At 47.6% G+C, this 20,404-nt stretch overlaps 1 protein-coding gene across 1 annotated transcript in view; it reads left to right on the top strand.

The window, feature by feature from the left end:
• Positions 1–20,404, top strand: part of GALK2 (galactokinase 2) — an 841,566-nt gene that overhangs the window by 269,242 nt on the left and 551,920 nt on the right. Inside the window, exon 3 of the mRNA XM_069624776.1 lies at positions 2,605–2,728. Within this exon, the coding sequence (XP_069480877.1) occupies positions 2,605–2,728 (124 nt within the window). The remainder of the gene's footprint in view (positions 1–2,604; positions 2,729–20,404) is intronic.

Below are 20,404 nucleotides of genomic sequence, written 5' to 3'. Positions count from 1 at the left end.
CTGAGCTGAGATGGCGGGCTTAGCTCTAGTCTGAGCCTCTCCGTCATGCATGCACATAATGCATGAATGCAGATGCATTAATACACATGCATGCATGCAAATGATTTATCAAAGCAAGGTAACGATTGTTACCTTGCTTTGATTGATAATTATGCAGCGGCAGGGTTGTACAGGCACAGCATGACTGACAGCCCTGCCCCGCGCGCCCGCCCCCAGAGACAGTGCACCATGGTGCTTCCTCTGACAGCTGCGAGGTGAGGTGAGGCAGAGCCAGCGGCGAGGCGACTGGACTCGGAACTTGCTGCAGCAGGGAGAGGCCCAGGGCCCGGGGCCCTCCTCTGAGCTCGCTCTAGTCAATAATAATTACATTAATAAAAAATAAAAATAAAAAACGGGCCAGCTTGGGAATTAAATTACAAACAAAAAACCGGCCCAGGGCTCAAAAAACCGGCCCAGGTCCTCAGTTCGTATCGGCCAGTGGCCGCCAGTCCGAGCCTGGAAACAGCACTACTATCCATCTGGGACGACCTAAAAACTAACGCAGACTCAAACACTACCTCAGCCCTTATTCTGCTCGACCTCTCCGCAGCCTTTGACACAGTTAGCCACGACACTCTGACAAAAATACTAGAAGACATAGGCATAACAGACACAGCACTACGCTGGACCAAATCATTCCTAGCAGACAGAACAGAAACCGTATGGATAAAACCTTTCAAATCCACTCCACGAATTAATGACTGTGGAGTGCCACAAGGATCCTCACTATCTCCACTATATTTCAACATCTATCAGACTCCTGTCATCAGAATCTTCAAAAATACAACATTACATGTTACAACTACGCAGATAACACTCAGATCATCTACAAAATCAAAGACACCGATGACGACCATTCAACCCTAACCGACTGCCTAAAAGAAGTCTTCAACTGGATAGAAAATCAACCCAGGAAAGGCAGAAATCATGATCGTATCCAAAGACCAAGAGAACGAAACCACCATCCCATGGCCTACGGAAATGGGAAACGCACCAACACCATCGAAGGTAGTAAAAAATCTGGGAGTCCTAATGGACATCACCCTAACCCTGGAACCACAAATAAATGCAACAGTGAAGAAATTATTTTTCCTCCTCCACACGGCAAGAAGAATTCTACCTTTTCTCTCCTTCACTCACAAAACACTCACTATCGTCGCCCTAATCATGTCAGAAATCGACTATGCAAACAGCCTCTACCTCGGAATACCAGAATACCTCCTGAAGAAACTGCAACGGATCCAAAATGCAGCAGCAAGGCTACTCCTCAAACTATCCAGAAGAGACCACATCACTCCAGCCCTAAAAACACTACATTGTCTCCCAGTAAAACATTGCATCACATTCAAAACAATGTGCATAACGCACAGGGCAATTAGAGGACAAGGAGCAGAATTCCTACAAAAGAAAATAACAGTCTACAAACCAACGAGACCCCTCCGATCAAGCAACGAAATCCGCCTGGAACTCAATACCTTAAGAAAAAACTTGGAGGCACCTCCTTCTACCACTTAGCCGCAAAAACCTGGAACAACATCCCAAAAGAAATAAGAAACACTGAAGATCACCTAAAATTTAGGAGATCACTAAAAACCTGGCTCTTTAACACCACAGACTAAATCTGCAAACCAAAACCGGAAAAAAGTATGACTAAACTGGAAAGGACAAGGACATCCCTAACCCGAGAGGGTAACTCCCATGGCACCTGGACGGATGACACCGAATAGACTGGGACACAGGCGGCACGCATGGAAACTGAGTCAACTAACCCAGACAATCCGACCAACACTTTCACCCGCCCCTTAGTTACCGCCAGGCACCACAGGGGAGTGGAATTGTTGAGATATTAGCAATCACCACACTACCTGAGAGCTTGACCTTGGCAGGTGCACTGGCCACCGGAGTATGAAGGGAGGATAAGGGGAGCTATGAGAGAGCATGTTAGTGGTGGGGGCCAGAGGAGTAAGGAACCTTATGTCGGTCGGACCGAGATCAGGACAGAACCGCATCAGGGGAGACCACACAAGCCGAGCGCCCCAACTCAGGATAGAGACACAAACTAACCAACCCTACTGACTTTTCCCTTTCTGCCTACACCTCTCAAACTCCAAACCAAATACAACCAAAACCTACAGCACAACAAACCGCCCAAACTTCACTACATTGCAACAACAAAACAAAACATACATAGTCGTGCACAACAGTACAAGACGACTCCCGGCCGCAAAAACACCCCAGGCCCAGCCAACAGACCCGCCGGGCTGAGGCCGCCAACAGCACATCACTGCTCCCTTGCATTTTTCCTGCTTCCTCCCACTAACTCAACCTCCCCTCCTCTTTCAGAGCCGCCAGGGGACCACTCCGGTGGTGATAGTGCGTGGTACAAATGTCCTTTAACATTAACATTAACACAGGTGTACATTTTCATGGTTGCTGAAGTATTGCTTGATAATATGTGGTATAAAACCTTGCTCTTTCCATTGTGTATTATTGATCTGAGAAGTCCAGATGTTTATGCACACCATGCAGTGGTCATACTTATGTTTTTCTGTCTCTTTTCCCCAGGGGAGCACATTGATTACTGTGGATACGCTGTACTCCCAATGGCCATTGAACAAGATATTCTAGCTGCTGTTGAACCAGTGAAAAATGATGTAATCTGCTTGGCTAATACAAATCCCCAATACCTGTAAGTTGAAAATAAATTCTCATTCTTCCTAATATGACTATCTAGACATATACATGAACAAGTCACATTGACCGTAATCCTCTTCAGAAACGTGCTATAGAAGTCCACCATTTATGTTAATCAAGCAAACTGGCCAAAGAATACTCAGTTGACCTTTTGCCTTTCTGCACAGAGTTGTGACATCATTGTACATCAAATACCTTGAAGTATGTTTGTGAAAAAAACAATTCCTACTGTTGCTATATGCTTCCTGATATTATTTAATATTGAGAATGTATATCTATCAAAGGGGGTGCTTGAAAGGCATTCACAAAAATGGACACTGCTTAGGAGATCTCTCTGATCAGTGTGATAATTCCCATGGTCGCTCCTGAGTGATGGGACTGGGTGGCCTTGGGTTGTGGACCACAACCCTCTCTATGATGCAGTGCCTGGAGGAGGTACAAAGGGGAGCCCCCAAGTTCTCCAGTCCATCTCCAGCCTTTATTCTAGATACACCCTCCAGAACCTTGATGTTTCCTGGATGTCTAAGAATGATAGGGCTGAAGATACAGATCGGGCTTCCTCGAAAGGAGACTGTCCCAAAACCCAGGAGCCCGGGGTAAAATCAGCACAAGACAAGTTTACAGGTCTATACCAACTAACGTCCAGAATCATTGCTAGCCCTCTCTTGTACGCAAGAAGGTATAAACTTAGTTTGCTAACCCCTAGTTGGCATAACAAAACCCCAATCCAACAGTCCTTTTAAATGCCCCATCAAAACCCATTACTGATGAAAGAGAGAGACCTTTATAGCTTTATAAAAGCTATGGAAGGTTCACTGTTCCCCTTAAGACATGGGCTCTCATCCCAGGGAGTTCACGAAAATGAAGACTGTAGACTTGAGAAGATCCAACTCAAGAGTGAAGTACACAGATCATTTGCGTGCCTGCTTGCGACCCCTATCAGATGGAGCTTGCGAAGCCATAAGCACGCTTGAGTTAAGCACAGTTAACCAATTGGAATGGAGCAACAAACCGAACAACCCTGGGTGCTGGCGAGCACAGCTGCAAGCCACCTGGAACCAATTTGGCACCAGTGCAAAATATAATCTTGCCAAGTGGACCTGCTCCAGGTTCCACTTGTAGACTGATAACACTTTAAGGATGTGTAGTGGGTCAGAACAAGAACCAATTGCGACGCCCGTTCACATGTAGCAACCAACTTGTAGTCGTTAAACAATTCATAGGTTGTTAGGCAGGTGGATTAAAGGGGGCAGAGAGATGGCAGGAGAGTAGCAGGGCAGGATTTTGAGGTGGGAGGATAAGGGGTGGTGCAGGTGCATGGTGCAGCTGCGAGGAGGAAAGTTATGGAGAGGGTGAAGCAGAGGTGCAGAGCAGGAGGGTAGACCGTCGGAGCAAGAGAAGGAGGTGAGGCGATGGAAGTGAAGTGGTGCAGTAAGAAGAGGAGGTGCACATAGTGGAGCAGGTGAGGAGGAGAGGAGAACATCAAAGAGAGGAGGAGGAAAGGAGATGAAGAGGAGCACTTAGAAGGAGGAGGAAGAGAGAGCATCAGAGAAAGGAGGAAGAGATGCAGTGACAGGGGGGAATGGGTGCAGCCAGAAGGAGGAGGTACAAATAGTGGAATGAGTGAGAGGAGCAGGTGAGGACGAGGAGGAGAGAACATCAGAGAGAGGAGGAGGAAAGGAGATGAAGAGGAGCACTTAGAAGGAGGAGGAAGAGAGAGATTCAGAGAAAGGAGGAAGCTGATACATCCACGTACCCTTAAAATCCTAAAGACTAGTTGCAGCCCTTTTTCTGCCATTGAAGCAGAGTCTACAGGAGGGAGGGGGAAGGACTGCGGACAATGGTCCTATAGAGAAGCCTGATACATATTTATTATGTTGTAGTCTCATTTAACCACTTAAATATATTCTAGTGTCACAAGGTGAAGTGTGCAATATATTGTCATGTGCTTGTCAGCATTCTAATTATTGAAGCTAATTGGAAGATGTCGGTTTCATATTGTAATTGTAGTCACATTACTGTTCGTTGCTTTACTGTCCTGATTTGATTGCCAGGAGGTGCTCTAATGGGACAGGCTGCAAGTGTATCCCCTTGGCCGTGACCCATTTCAGTTTCTAATGCGAGTAATGTTTTCTTTAAAATGTGGGCACCTCACTGCCGTTTGCAGGGTGCCAGTCTGTTTTGGGGAGAGTTGTTTGGGGATTGTACATTTGATATCTTTCACAGCTCACATATGCAGTGATATCCCTCTTGATGAAGTTTTACCTTACGTTTTCCAACACTAATATCCTTGAAAGATGGAATGTACAAGGATTGGATGAGTATGTAGAAGCCCAGACCATAGTGGCTTCCCTTCATATGCAGGGAGCGAAAATTGCCCAAATTGTGCCTTGTGGGCTTCACTAATGACTCTGTTGCCAGGTCCTTACGCATAGATCTGCAACCTGCGGCTCACCAGATGTTCTGGAATACAGCTTTGATCAGCCCCAGCTAGTGTAGTCTATGGTGAGGGACAATGGGAGTTGTAGTCCAGAACATCTGGAGAGCCTGGTGTTGCAGACCCCCGTTTTAGTGGAAATACTGTTGGTGTTAATCATTCTCCTTCTGTGCTAGGGATGTAGTGACTTATGAATAGGTCACAAGCTTGTAGCCCTGATGCTGTGAACATAGATGGTAATGGGAGGCTCCTTGTTGTTTGTGGCACTATTCAAAGGATTGAATAGCTCTAGTCAGCACATAGACGACACAACCTCGATCATGAAGAAGTTTTATGTGAGGCTCACCAACAAACATGAGGCTCACCAACAAACATCATATATTTTGGGTACAATCTGTGCAAGTGACTTTAATATGATTTTAAATCGGTCTAAAACAGATTGCAATCCCCTACTATTGTTCTTAAGGCAATAACCACATTTGGACTTTGGTGATGCCTGGAGGATACTGTGTCCAGATACTGGTGAGTATTCCTTTTGTTCTTCAATGGACAACATTCACTACAGGGTAAATTTATGTTTGATGCCACACTGTGTTCCCAGCTTATTATTCACCATTGCTGCTCACATACTGCATCTAGCTTCAATTTGCCCTTATGAAGAGTCACCCTGAATAACCGCCTTGTCGAATGCTGTTTGTAAAAGTGGTGTCGATCTCGGATTATTTCATTCCCGGTATTAATGTGGGGTCTGCCCCTCTTGTTGCCACAATATCAGAGATCTCCAAGGTGCAGTTTATATCCTGGGTTTACGCTGTGCTGCACAATGGGGGGGTCTCCTTTTATCAGGCGTGAATTATCTGGCAGTTTTCCATGTCGTCATAGGAACATGCAGAATCCAAGAGCCAATTCCTTCTCCACACTAGTAAACTGAAAGTGAGGTTCGCTCTGCTTCTGGCAGGGAGGTCAAGTGTCTCTGTAAATGGCCCATGACAAGAAATGAGGCGACGGTGAACGTGCAGGCAGCATCTTGGCTGGCTGCTCTGAATGTTCAGAGGCGCATCAACAATCCTGGCAATTTGGGATGACCTGGGACCTACATACAACAACAACGTGGCGTGCCTGGTATTGGCAACGTTTGGGCTGGTGGGTGTTCTTCCTGCTGCACACGTTATTTCTCCAATGGATTTTTCAAGCATCTTTGCACATTTGCAGTGTTTCCCTCTTGTGATGTTTGCTGTGAGACCTTCTCCTCGAGACATTCAGATGATGGGACCATTTTTGCTTTGAAACCTGGGTCCAGAAAGGAAGGCAGCAGATACTCAATGTGACCTTTAAATTCCAACTACCCAGCTGTCATTATTCAAGGTTGAAAACTGGTCCCTCACCAGCTGCGCCACATCCTTATCACCTACCAAGGCAATGGGCCTCGCCTTGCTCAAGCTCAGGAAGATGCACCTGAGAGAGAATCTCCCTCAGAGCCACATAGTGATGGCTTACCCGCTTGGTGGGCTCCTTCAAATGTCTTAGTGCAGAACAGACCGTGAATGCAGCTGCCACTGAGCTGTCAACCAGGCCCCCTCTGTAGCACTGCTGGGAGTGTTGCACTAATCTGTCATGGCATTGCACTGCTCGTGTAACCTGTCAAACGTGTGTGCACAGTAGCGTTTCAAGGGGTGTCCCTGAGGTTTTCAGGTTGCGCAATGGCAACTTGCGGCACACTCGCTGTTAGTATAGTGTATTTTTGGCATGGTGAGCTGAAATGGGAGCTGATCTTCTTTCCCAGGCTCACAATTGCTGGTAACTTTTGTGACCATGAGGCAAGGATGTGCACAAAGCCGGGGACAGTGGTCTTCAAACTGTGTGGCTGACGGCTGACCCCTCCTTCTTCCCCCTCGTGGGGCTCAGAGGATGTATGGGGGGCACACGCCTCTTTAAAACTTCAGCACCGTCACGGTTAAACATATAATCACTTCTGCCCTTTATGTGCGCTCGGCAACAATATTTTTAATAAAGGGGAGCCCACATAGACACGTTTGGATACCACTGCTCTACAGCATTGGACACTTAATAGAGATCTCAGCAAAAGGCTCCAGAAGGCCAGGAGAAGTACCAAGGGAAGAGCACAGTGTACTGAGAGGTCTGAAAGGGGTCAAGGTGAGCTTCCCTAGTAGACAGACTGCAAAATCGTCCTTTTCCCTCATCCCTCCAAAAGGCTCTCGAAAAGCTCAAACGCTGGGAACTGTCAGGTTAAACAACCCTGAGGAACTCGGTGGAGCATGTTGATTAGTAAAAAGGTAAGGGCCCTCGTTAGAAGTTTGGTGGTGCAGAAAAAAGTGGCGTTATATCTTTTTTTTTTTTTTTTTTTTTTTTTTTTCCTTTATTGCTTTAACCTATTGGTTTTAACAAAAGATGCTTCGCTATGCTTGGAGTTTTGCTTTAAGTTTTGTACTTGTACTTAGGACACCACTCTCGATGTGTCATGCTAGTCCACACCGGGCTTTGCTCTGGCTGTGGTTTCTCTTGTACTACTATCAGAGGGCGCTGTCGTCGGAGGGTTGATTTTCTTTAACACTCCCTCCAAGAATTTGGCTGTCGACCTAGCCCATCTTGGAGAATCTCCTGCGATCAGACGGAACCACAAGGTCTCTTCATCCATTATTGTCAGATCTGAAGTGAGTGGTGCTAAGTACGTTTTTCTTTCTCCTGCTAAAGCTGGACAAAACAAGAGCAGGTGTCGGATTGTTTCTATTTTGGCATGATCAGCGCAGAGCCGGCAATGCGCATTGGTTCCTGGACTTCTGATAGCCATAATTTCATTTGTATTCAATAAGTTCAGCCTGGCTCTCATGAAAATTTTTCTCAGGTTCTTCTCTGGAAATTTCTCGCAATAGTTCAGAGGGACTTTTAGACGATTTGTAGTAGGTGGCAGATGTTTTAATGATTTATAGCAAAGAATTTTTTCCGTAGTGCGTATCCAGTCTTGATTTTCCAGTTTTTTCTTTACTTTTCCCGGGTTGCTCAGGAGCGTTTTTGTTGAACAGGCCACTTCTTCTAGGCTTTCAAGAATCTTTCTTTCCCAATCACATAAGGGTTTACAAGACTTTTTTACAATTTCCGCTTCCATAATGCGAAATATCGGCAACGAGCTGGGTAACAGAATTTTTCTGTACAGTAGGACGGCACCTTGTAATATCACTGAGGCTAGAGAAGGTAAGCCCAGGTCTCTCCGTATGGCAGCTATGGGGGCGGAATTTGGTAAGGATAACACTGATCTCCATATGTGACCTTCCAACTTCGCCCAAATTTCAGGTGGTAGGTGTAAATTTGACGCCATGCCGTAAGTTAAAGCTGGGACTACTTTGGATTTGTAGTACTGCACTGCCGGTATCCAGGAGAATTTTCCGAATTTCTTGTCTACAGCACGGGTTTGAGCTGTGAGTCTTCGAGTTTTTTCCCATAGTGTGTGCTGCAAGGCAGTGTCTTTAGTGGAGTTGTCTAACTGCACACCCAGATATTTAAATTCTTTTACTGCCTCAATTTTTGACTTCTCCAAAAACCAGGAGTGAGATTGCTGAACTCCTCTTGTATGTTTGCAGAATGACATAATTTTGGTTTTTGTAGTGTTTATCTTTAGATTATTGCTCTCCATGTATACTGACAGATTAGCTAACTGTCTTTGGAGGCCTATGGCAGTCTGGTCCAACAGAATTAGATCGTCCGCGTACCATAGCCTTGAAATTTTGACTTCTCCCAACTTAGGTGGGAAGGCTCGCACGAGCTCCTCGGTGGTTTGGAAATCGCCAATGAAGGCTATGAATAGAGCTGGAGCCAACGGGCAGCCTTGCTTCACTCCTCTCTTGGTTTCAATCTTGTCTGAGAGTGTTCCTTGTTGGCATAATCGAATTCTTAGAGAAGTCTTCGTGTGGAGGGACATGATAGGATCCAAGATCTCTTTTGGACATTCCCAGTTTGTTAATTTCGACCAAAGTTTTTGACGATCCACCATGTCAAATGCCTGAGATAGGTCGATCATGGCCATATGGACATTGGGGGCGCCTTCCTTCACCTTTGCTTTGATTGTATTAAGGATCAGAAGATTGATTCCTGTTCCCGCTCCTTTTTGGAAGCCTGTCTGAAAAGTGTCAGTAGCCGGCGAGTTCTTAGCCCATTTCTTAAAGAGGGTGAGTATCAGTGACGCAAAGATTTTTCCAATAATGTCTAATAGGACTATGGGCCTGTAATTGGATGGTATGTTTCTTGGTCCCTTTTTGTAGATGGGAACAAGTACAGCCTCTGTCCAGTTAGTCGGTATCTGTTTTTGATGTACACACTGTTCGAACAGTTCTTTAATCACCCTCGCCCATGCTTCAGGGTGTTGTTTCAGATTTATGTTAGATAGACCGTCTGGGCCGGGGGCCCTGGATTGTTTCAAGCTTCTGATTGCCTTTAGAATCTCGTCTAGACTGGTGATATCCGCCCAGCCCCCGTTTTCCTCCTTTGGGGGTTGGTTTTGCATAGAGCAGAGGGTGCCAGAGGTCGGAAGTGCGTATAATTTCGCGAAATGGGTGATCCACTGCTGTTCTGTGACGTCACACAAGATCTGATTTGGTTTCTGTCCATTAACGGTTTTGAGTAGTGACCAGAAGTCACGATTGTTCTTGGACACACAGACTTTCATCATTGCTTCTGCATCGTTCTGATAGAGATTTTGTCGTTCTTGCTTAAGCCATGCTTTGTACTTTACTTTCCCTTCTTGATGTTTTGCCCAGGCTTCTTTGGTGTTGCTTTTTTTTGCCGCTCTTTTCAATTTTGTAAGGTCTTTACGTTTTTCGACCAATGTTGCATTAAACGTGTGTTTGTGTATGGGTTGAGTTCCATTCTTTCCCCCAAAGCTTACTTTGTGGGGTATCAGTAAAGAGACATATTCAGGTTGAGACGCTTCCCTAGCGCTGTTTATCTCCATGTGGTTTTTGCGAAGCTTGTTCTCCAATATGTTTATGTTGCCGGAGGTCAGCCGAATTCGATTTTGTTGCGTGTTGACACCAATTACAAAGGGATAAAATGATCGCTCTTTGGTTTCCCCCCTCCACGACAGAAATAGAAGGTTGTGGTCACTTTCTCTGGTTCTTTCCACTTGGAATTCCACAAAGTATGGAATCAAACCTTCTGTAACAAAGATGTAGTCGAGATTTGCCGCTGCCGGCGCTCTCTCCCAGGTTGGTATCTGCACTTCGAGTTCTTGGAGAGAGGCGACGTTGTGAAATTGTCTCGATTTCATCAAGTCCATCCATGCTTGACCTCTTTTGTCCCTTTTCCTCAATGCTACTGCCATCGTGTTGCCTATCGATTGGGTTCCACATTTTGCATTGAGATCCCCACAAAGGATTATGTTGGGGGTATCGAAGTTTACTCTAATTTCGTCTATTGTTGTTGCAACTTGCTCACAGAATGTTTTCGTAGCTGTTTTCTCGGGATTCCAATAAAGGTTTATTATGACCAGATCAGGGCTCATCTGGACATTTTTCCCTTGAGCCTGGGGATTCCACTTTGTTAGGGTTGCCAGCATACCATATTTTTCACAGATTTTGATCTTAGGTGAGATTCCTGAGCCTAACCGGATTGCTGTTAACAACCCTCCAGAGGGTCTTCCTGATGCGGGTCTCTGAGCTGGCGAAACTTCGATACTGTAGCCCTCGAGAGTAGGTTTCTCTGTTAGCCATGTTTCTTGCAGGCAAATTAGGTCGAAGCGGTTCAATTTTACATCGCTGGGCTTAGTTAGGTGGCTGAATCCTCTTGTATTCCACGACGCCATCTGAAGTGAGGTCTTTTCCTTAAATTGGTCTGGGATCATTACCTGGATCTTGTTATTGACGGCGTCATGGATTGATTGCTAGGCCTTCTTCTTACGGCCAAACGTGTCTGCAATCCATTTCCAAGGTTTGGTTGACGTGGAAGGGGATTGAGCTGGTTTGATCTCTGTCGCCTGGTCCCTCTTTATATAGGCGTTACGCGAGCTTTCCACTCGTCGCCTTGGCGTAGTAAGTGGTATGTGATGATTTCTGTCCCGTTTCCGGGGGTAGTCTTCCCCATTCCCGCTTTCTTCTCTGACTTGGCCAGCGTCCAACTCCTCCTTTCTATTAGCAAATTTCGAGGGGGCGTATCTTTGAGAGCCTGTCGTATCTTCATTTTCCTTTAGTTTTTCTAATTTTAGGCCTAAACACTGTAGCTCTTTTGCTATTTCAAGGGGCCATTCATGCAGGGCTTTCGACCTTATGTGTAGATATGCTTTAGCTTTATGGTCTTTGTGGTAGGGTTCCACCAGAACCAGGTCCCTTGTGGATAGATGCCGCAATTTGTCAATTTTTGCTGTGATTTTTAAGACTGTCCTTCTATTTAGGACCATGTATCTATCTTTAGATGAAGATTGCTCTAATTTAAATAGCGATGTCCCTTCGAGTTTTAGGAGTTTTTTTTCGGCCGGTTTTGATCGACCGTGGTCTTTTTTATAGGAATTAATCCTATATTTTCTATGCTCGCGATTAGGGATCCGTTCATCGCGACGGTCTGTCTCTTTTTTAGGGACTGGCTTCTCTTCCATTTTCTTTAAGGTTTGGATAACCTCCAAGCCAGTGGTGGGGGTGCTCGAGCGAGATCTACCCTGGTCGCTTGGAGCCTCCACATGTGTAACCCTCCTTGCTCCAGATCGCGTCCTAACGCAAGCCGGCGGGGTAGTTATTCTTGGTTGCTGCGGGCTTGAGATTTCCTCTTCAGCGCAGGCCGAGTCGTCAGAAGAGTTAGATGAATCGAGGGCGTGGATCAGCGTGGGGGACCTTTGCGCGGTTTCGGGGCGATCTTGCTGTGAGTGATTTCCCACTGTGGTCGCCTGGCGCTTTTCTTTGCTGGGAATGGCTCTGTCGGATCTGTCGACGGGGGGGTCCACCGCGGAGGTGAGGGATGCTGTCACTCGAGTGTCTGGGAGACTCTTTGGAGGAACACACAGGAGGGGGCTCTCCATTGCCTGTTTCCTCATGTTTTTTGTCTGTAAGGCTCGACTCTGATCCGGCACATCTCTTGGTAATTTGACACGGGCTTTCGTGAAAATCGGAGCCACTTCTGTGACTCTGGCCATCTCTTCCGTTTGAGTACTTTGAGAGGTCATTGCTAGTGTCTGCCTGGTTTGTCGATCCATATTGAGCAGCTTGTTTTCGAAATTCGTTAGTTTGGTTTCGAGGCTCTTTTGTATGGTGTTTGAGTTCCTTTCTACTGCTGTTAGGTATCCTTCTATAAAGGTCAATTTATCCTTAAGTGAGGTGATCATGGACGTGTTGTCCTTTAGGGCCTCATGAATCGCCTCATACAGTTTGCTGAAGGGGTTGAGCGCTATTGAAAAGGCTGACATGATTGATAGTAAGTCAGCCTTTTTTTTCTTTTCTGAGGGTGTTTCTTTCTCAAACCCTGCCAGGATGTCACTTGGCCTCCTGTTTCTGGTTGGTGTGTAGAGTTCTTTTTCGTTATGGAGCTGATTGAATTTTTCAGAGAATCTTTTGTCCCCTCCTGCAATCACGCCTTGTAAGCTGGTTGAAGATTCCGCCCATGATGTGTTACTATGTGCCTGGCTATGCGATCTCGTCCGCGCCGCTTGATCTTCGACGTAGGACTGTCTTTCGCTTGGTTTTAGTCTTGTCTGAGTCTCTTGATTTGCCATGGCTGCGGGTGCTTGGCATTCGGGTTGGTCTAAAGTGTCTTTTTTGCTCAATAAGCTGTGTGGGCCTTCACTGACTACATTTGATGGGTCTGACGTTTGATGGTCTGTTACCGTTTTTATTATTTGAGTATTGTCTTTTTGTTTTGAATCTCCTGAGTGAGGTGTCTCCCCACTTGGCTCACTAATGCATTCGGCATTTGTCCTTAGGATGTTTAATTGTTCTGCATTTTTCTCTGATGTCATAAGGTCCTTCGCACTCATTTCTGCCGGGGGCTTTCCTTTCACGACTTCAATATTATGCGTTCTGTTTGGTGAAGTACGAGCGTGCCATTTGACTCTTGGTAATGATTTTTCCTGTGGCTGATCAATTTTCTGGGCTTTACACGGTGAGGGAGGCTCTCGGATAGCCGCCAGAATTTCAGCGTCTGACAATTCTTGGTCTGTGGCTTGTTTTTGCTTTGTTTGTTTTATAAAGTAATCCCTCAAGGAAGCTGAGAGTAACACTATATCTTGTCTTTTCGAAACTTCACCCGCTTGAGGGCCTGCTTTCCGGCCTTTCTTTTTAGGTGGCATATCATTCCCTGCCCTGGCTTTGCCTCCAGCCTTCTTGGTTTTTTTAAAGATTTTTTTCCTTATAGTTGTATCTCTAAGTTGTTTATGTTGTTCGTCCTGTGATGTAGACTGATCAGATGACACCGTCATCTCACAATTTACAATTTGATCCCTGGGCCCTTTGTTCTCTGGATTTCTGGCCCTTGACTCTTGTAAGAGATCTTCTTTTTCTTGTTGTACTTTTTCTAGTTGAATTCTTTGGGCTTTTATTTCATCTGCTGATGGGTCTTGGCTGGATATGTTTCCGCCATCCGACATTGACTCTATGAAGACGGAGTCATCTGCGTCGTCCCCCGGCCCTGGCTCCTCTCGTTCTTCGTTTTCGAGTGTCTTCGGGGAGGGAGGCCTTTCCGACGGCGAAATGGTCTGCTTTTTTCTGTCTTTGTCCAGCATGTTTCTGTCTTTGGCCGCCGCGATTGGGGCCCTTTTTCTGACACTGTTATGTACAATGGCCATTGCCAGGCCTCCCCCCTCTCCGCTCTGGACTAGGGCATCTTTTTCACCTGTGCCTACCGAGCCTTTCCTCATGTCTTCACTCGGCATTGGTGTAAGATGCCGTTGGTGCGTGGGTTGCCCCATGTCTCCTTCCACCTGAAGAGACCCTAGCCATGCAGACCCCAGCCGAGGCCGTCCTCCAACAGCTTCAGGCCTGGTGTCATTCACCGAGGCGGTACGCTGGCGGGGCGTTTGTGTGGAATCCGTGGAAGGGGCAGGGGCAGGGCCTTTTGTTCTTTCCAGGTTTAGATAGCCTTTCTGTTTATTTACGGTCGCTTTTTGCAGGGAGGTCTCGGGTGGCACGTTTAGATCTATTTGGTCTCCAGTTTTCAGCCCCCTTACAGTGGCTGTAGGATTCGCTGGGGTCATGATGCTTGTGTTTTTTACTCCTGAGGTCAGTGGAAAAGCATCTGAAGACTGCCCCTCTAGCCCCTCTTGCGAGGCATTTGGCATGCTGCTGTTGTGTTCTAGCGTAGCACTGGCCACCCTGTGGCCATGATCTAACTGTGTTTTGTCGCTGCGCATCCACCTCCCGGCCTCCACTTCTGTCGGTGAGAGCGGCGCCATTCCTTTTTTGATATTTTTGGATAGCCGAAATGAAACGCGAACGGGGGTTGTGGACGCTCAAGTAAGGCGGAAAGTCTTTAAGCGAGACTTGCGTAGGATCGGGATATTTCCAGTGCCTTAGTGTCTTGTTTCACAGGTGTCCCCGGAGCGGAGTGGCGGGAGAGACAGCAGAGAAAGGGTGCAGGAAGGGACTAGAAGTAGGGAAAAAGAAGGAGAAAGAAAGAAAGGGGGAAAAGGGAAGGGGGCAGAGGGAAACGGGAAAGAGATAGGGGGATAAAAAGAGAAGGAGCGAGAAAGGGAGGAGAGGCGAGAGGAGGGAAGGAGGGAGGGGGAAAGGGGGAGGGAAAAGCTTTGGTTGCTGCTCACCGCTCTTTGCTTCAGGCTCCGTTTGGCTCCGTTTGTCTGTCTCCGTTTTTTCGCTCTTCGGCCTTAGGCCACTGGACACTAGACACACTGTGCCGCACACCGCAGTGATTTTGAAGAGTCTTTGTGGAAATGGTAAACAGACTGTCACAGGGATCGCTGGAATCCGGAACGAAATGCACAGAGGTCTGTCCTCAGTCCTCACTAGACACACTGTGCCGCACACCGCCTTGTTTCTATTGTTTCTGACAAGTCCGTAATTCCTCCAAAACAAATGTTAGTTTCACTTCCTGTTTTGCTTCGGCTGCTGAGCACACCCGTTAAGCTGCTTGCATCCTTGCCGCCCTCAATCTAAGTGGAATACACGTGCTCTCGGGCTCTCTGCCACAACGCTTCCTCCACGCCTTGACTTTCCGCTCTTGGCGTTATATCTGTTACCAGCACTTTTTTTGGTTGTAACGGATTTGCCACGTTCTTACCTACACTGCCAAATTATAGGTTTTGGGGGATTTACAGCTGGTGGTATGACTGTGTGGTAAAACCGCCAAGTTTTAGAGGATTCGCCTCTAGCTTGTTGCTACAGGTAAATCATCCACTTTACGTCCAGAAATCAGTAGGTTTACCACGCAGTAATGCCGCCGGCGATAAATCTGCCAAAAATCCATATGGAGTCCTATGCACCCCAAAAATGGTTAATTACACCGCCCTACCACCACTTATAATCCTGTGGTAACTCCACGGGACCAAGTGGTGGTAACGGTAAACAGTTTTGCTGGTAAGTTGGCAGAATTACCACCGATTTACTGCCAAACTTGTAAAGACTTTTCTTTTTGATTCCTTGTGCAGCGTGTCCTCTCTTTTTCGATACATTCTTTCTCAATCATAACTGGTTTTCAGAGCACTTAGAAATCTTCGGGTCATAGTGCCTTCTAATCTCTGGTACAACTTTACGGATCAGAATAGAATAGAATGTAAAGATAAATGTCCTGTTACGGCCCCGTTTCAAGGGCTGGAATGGTGGTTAACGGTCCGTCAGCCCAAGTTATCGACCCCCGGTTCCAAAATACCCTTGGAATGGGGGCTTGACACCATTAGTGCCCCGGGTTACCACTTTGGAACACTTTCGAAGGGGTGTGAGATGTCAATATGGGGAAGATTGGACAAAGTATTGCCAAAAAGCAATGAATGTTAATAAAGGAATTAAAAAACAAAACTTGAAGAAATCTCCATATACACGATATCAATATGGGAAAAGTTGGAACAAGTGTTGCCAAAAGCAGATACTATTGAAAAAGTGAAAATGTTAAACATGAACAAGTCTTCATATATGAAATGTCAATGTGGGAAAAGTTGGGACTAGTAATACCTTAAGCCAAGAACATACAGTGAAGGAATACAACAGTGGTATATTGAAAGACAGTGAGAACATTAACGAGAAGCCCTGGTCAAAGAAGGACAAAAGGCAGTAAGCATTTTGGGGAGAAGATGCCTGGCAGGAGAGTATACCAGGGGGGATATGCAGACCCCAGAAAGGAATTCATGGCAGGAGAGTATACCAGGGAATCTGATTAACTTGCTAAAGGCTTCCTAGTAGGGGAGTATACCAGGGGATTCTCTGTAAGAAGTGATTGTTTTAAAAGAGACACTTTCATTATCTTAAGAAACGACTTTCAACATCCTTAAACTATTGTTTGGGAAAAGACATTTTTGCTATCCTTAAGGAGTGGTTGCTTGAAAGAGAAATGTTTGGTATTCTTAGGAATTCACTGCTTAAACGAGACACTTTTAGCATCCTTGAGAATTGGTTATTTGAAAAAGACAATTTTGCTATCCTTAAGGAGCAATTGTTTGAAATTATTTGAAAGAAATACTTTTGCACTCCTTAAGAAGCTATTATTCGATGGGATTGGTTCCTCCGACGTATTGCACATCTATGACAGGTAATCACCACAGCTGTGCTGCTTCGGAACATTTTCAGCGTCTGCGTCCTGCGTCGATGACGTTGATACACCCCTTCGAGGACCTCCTTCGACAGCTGACGTCACCCGATGTTATATGTAGGACGCACAACGCCCGTAGCCTCAGTTCCGTTTTTTCCACGAACGTGTTCGCTTCAGAATCTCAGCGCGCCTCGGTTCTTCTCCTGTTTGAATCGGTTCTTCGTTCTTGGTTTTTTTGAAAAATCATGTCTTCATCTTCTTCTACCCCGCGGTCGGGCTTCAAGAAGTGTCAGGACTGCGGTTCCAAGATGTCGCTTACGGACCCGCACAACGTCTGCCTCTGGTGCCTCACCGAGGACCACGCCACCTTGACTGTGACGATTGCCAGTCTTTGACTTCGAAGGCCTTGTGGGAGCTGAAGAAGAAGTTATCTGTAGGTAGGGTTTCCAAACCCCGAAAGTCGAAATCCGCTGGGCTTTCGACCGACGATTCGAGGTGCGACTTTCAGCGTCGGTGTAAGTCCAGGGGGTCTCGGTCCCGGAGTGGTTCCCGCCATTCCTCTGCCTTTTCTAGGCACTCGTGGAAGCGCCGTCACTGGTCGCCTTCCCCGCCCTCGTCCGAGGACTCCGCCAGACGGCGGGTAGTTTTTCCCAACAAGCAGTCATCTCCGGCGGAATGGGACGCATTTCGCAAGGAGATGATGGCGATTTTTGAATCACAGGGGTCTGTTCCTTCCCCGACCTTCGAAAGAAGCCAGCAAGGAACGCGCTAGGGCCGCCGCTTGCACGCCTTCGGGCTCCGGTGGTCGGCACGATCACAGGAATCGTCGAGGTCCCGATTGGACAAGGTCGATCGCTCTAGACATGCCCTTTCCAGGTCCCGGTCCTCGACGCCATCGAGACCGTTGGAGCCTGTGTGGTCTTCTAAGAAGACGTTGACGCCATCGGTACCATGTCCATCGAGGGACTCTCTCGAGGCTCCGCCTCCGAGGAAGTCATCAACGCCATCAGCGCAGAGGCCGTCGAAGGACACGCTCGGGGCACCGCCCTCGAGGCCTGGGTCGAAGCCATCGGCGCCACGCTCGACGTCGACACAGATTCCATCGAAGCCCTCAACGCCTTTTGTGGAGGCTTTACCGAGGTACCCCGTGCATCGGTGGAAACTCAGAGGAAGGCCCTGAAGAAGTCAGTGGGGCCTGTATTTGAACCTTTTTCTGTGCCTTCATCCAGAGATTTATTCCAGCCTCTGGATTACATCTCTGAGATGGATGAAGGGTCTGATGAAGGTTTGGTTCTTTATGAGGTTCCTGACGAACTCTTGTCTGGTCATAGCCAGTTGGAAGACCTGCGTCAGGCTTTGCACGATGCCAGTGGTCTGGACACCTCTCCGGAGGTTGAGTTCAGTAGGCCTGAGCCTGGCATGCACGCCGAGTCTTCATACCGGCATCTCATGTCGAGGGTAATGGAGTACTTGGGGTGGTCTGCGCCACCAGTGGATTTTCTGCAGGATGACCTGACAGATATCCTTAACCAAGGTCCACCCACTGACCCAGTACTGCCATTTCATATGGCTTCAGAGAGAAGGGTGGCAGCGGCTTGGACTGCTCCGGAGAGTCTCCTGGCAGTGAGCAAGTCGTTGCTGAAAAAATACCATCCAGCCAGTAGCGACCCCTGCTACTTGACGACGCACCCCACTCCGGAGAGTTTGGTGGTGCAGGTGGCTATGGCCCCGGCAAAGCAGGCATCGTACCCTACCATCCCTCCTGATAGGGACGATAAACATTTTGATGGCTGGGCGAAGAAAGTGTTTTCTTCAGGGGGTATGGCTTTACAGGCAGCCAACTCTGTGTGTGCCTTAGCACTTTTCACTCACACTCTGGAATTGTGTCTCTTTGGCAGCTGAACATATTCCCGAAGGGGAGGAACGGGATGGTTTTCTTGCCCTCGTTCAGGATGGCAAGTATGCCATGTGTGAATCCGTTCAGTCGGGTCTTGACATGGCAGAATGTGTCAGCCGGTCCATGGCGGCGAGCACCGTGATGTGCAGATTTGCGTGGTTGCGGAAGTTGGGGTTTGCTCCTGACGTACAAGCCCGGCTTCTCAACATGCCCTTTGATGATGTACATCTTTTTGGCAGCAAGGCTGACGAGAGCCTTGAGAGGTTGCAGACCTCCAAAGCTGCAGCAAAGTCGTTGAGCGCTGCAGTCCGACAACCTCTGCCTTTTCGTCCTGGGGGACAGCAATGGAGGGGAGGTTCCTTTCGATACTACTTGTCTTTTGGTAGATCGAGGGGAGCGGCCAGTCAAAGGGGCCAACGTAGAAGTATCATAGGTGGAAAACAAGGTACTCGAGGTGCCAAAGCCGCTCGAGCAGTTGCCTCTTCGCCCTCAGGCACTGTTGCAGCCGCTTCAGCTCAGTCATGAGGCCATGTCCCATGGTTCGCCGGTTGGGGGAAGGCTGGCGCAGCATCTTGTAGAATGGCGTGCCATTACTTCAGATGTGTGGGTTCTGGAGATCATAGCCCACGGCTACTGTCTTCCTTTCCGGCAGAGGCCTCACGACAATCCACCAGGAAATTTCTCTTTGAAGAGTCTGGATCTGCTCCTTGCGCAGGAAATCAAATCCCTGCTGGAGAAAGGCGCCATAGAACTGGTGCCTGTAGCGGAGAGGAACAAGGGATGGTATTCCCCATATTTTTTGATCCCGAAAAAAGACGGGGGATTGAGACCCATCATGGACTTGCGTGGTTTGAACAAGCTCCTCTGGAAGGACAAGTTCAAGATGGTTACTCTTTCTCAAGTCCTCCAGGCCCTTCAACTTCAGGACTGGTTGGTGTCTCTCGACCTCAAGGACACTTACTTTCATGCACCGATTCATCCCAAGCACAAGTACCTCAGGTTCGCGGTTGGCGACTCGCATTTTCAGTTTCGGGTCCTAATGTTCGGATTGACCTCTGCCCTGAGGGTCTTCACCAAGCTCATGCTTGTGGTGGCGGTGTATCTCAGGAAAGAGGGGATTCACGTCTACCCCTAACTGGACGATTGGTTGATCAGGGCATGCTCTCACGGGCAAGTCCTGGATCATCTGTTAGTACCTGCCACTCCCTTCACAAGCTGGGCTTCTCTCTCAACTTAAAGAAGTCCCACTTGACACCTACCCAGCGGCTCCAGTACATCGGAGCAGTGCTCGACACATCTCTGGGGCAGTGTTCGCCTCCCCAGGTGAAGGCTCATCACATTCTGCAGATGGTGGACAAGTTTCAACATGCCCAGAGTCTCCCGGCGTTCGAGTTCTTGAGGTTGCTTGGCCTCATGGCATCCTGCATTCTTCTGGTGCCAGAGGCCAGACTGCGGATGAGATCTTTGCAGTGGGCTCTCAAGATGCAGTGGTCGCAGGCCTCCGGCAGGATGTCGGATCCAGTTCAGGTGCTGCCCTCAGTCGCCCAGGATCTTCTGTGGTGGGCCCTCGAAGGCAATCTGATGAAAGGGGCTCCATTTTGGCTACCCTGGCTGCAGGTGATGATCGTGACGGACGCATCCCTCACGGGATGGGG

The sequence above is a fragment of the Ambystoma mexicanum genome, chromosome 11 (assembly GCF_040938575.1).
Source record: "Ambystoma mexicanum isolate Mex_15411 chromosome 11, UKY_AmexF1_1, whole genome shotgun sequence".
In the NCBI taxonomy this organism is placed as follows: domain Eukaryota; kingdom Metazoa; phylum Chordata; class Amphibia; order Caudata; family Ambystomatidae; genus Ambystoma; species Ambystoma mexicanum.
This window is presented reverse-complemented; position numbering and strand designations above follow the sequence as displayed.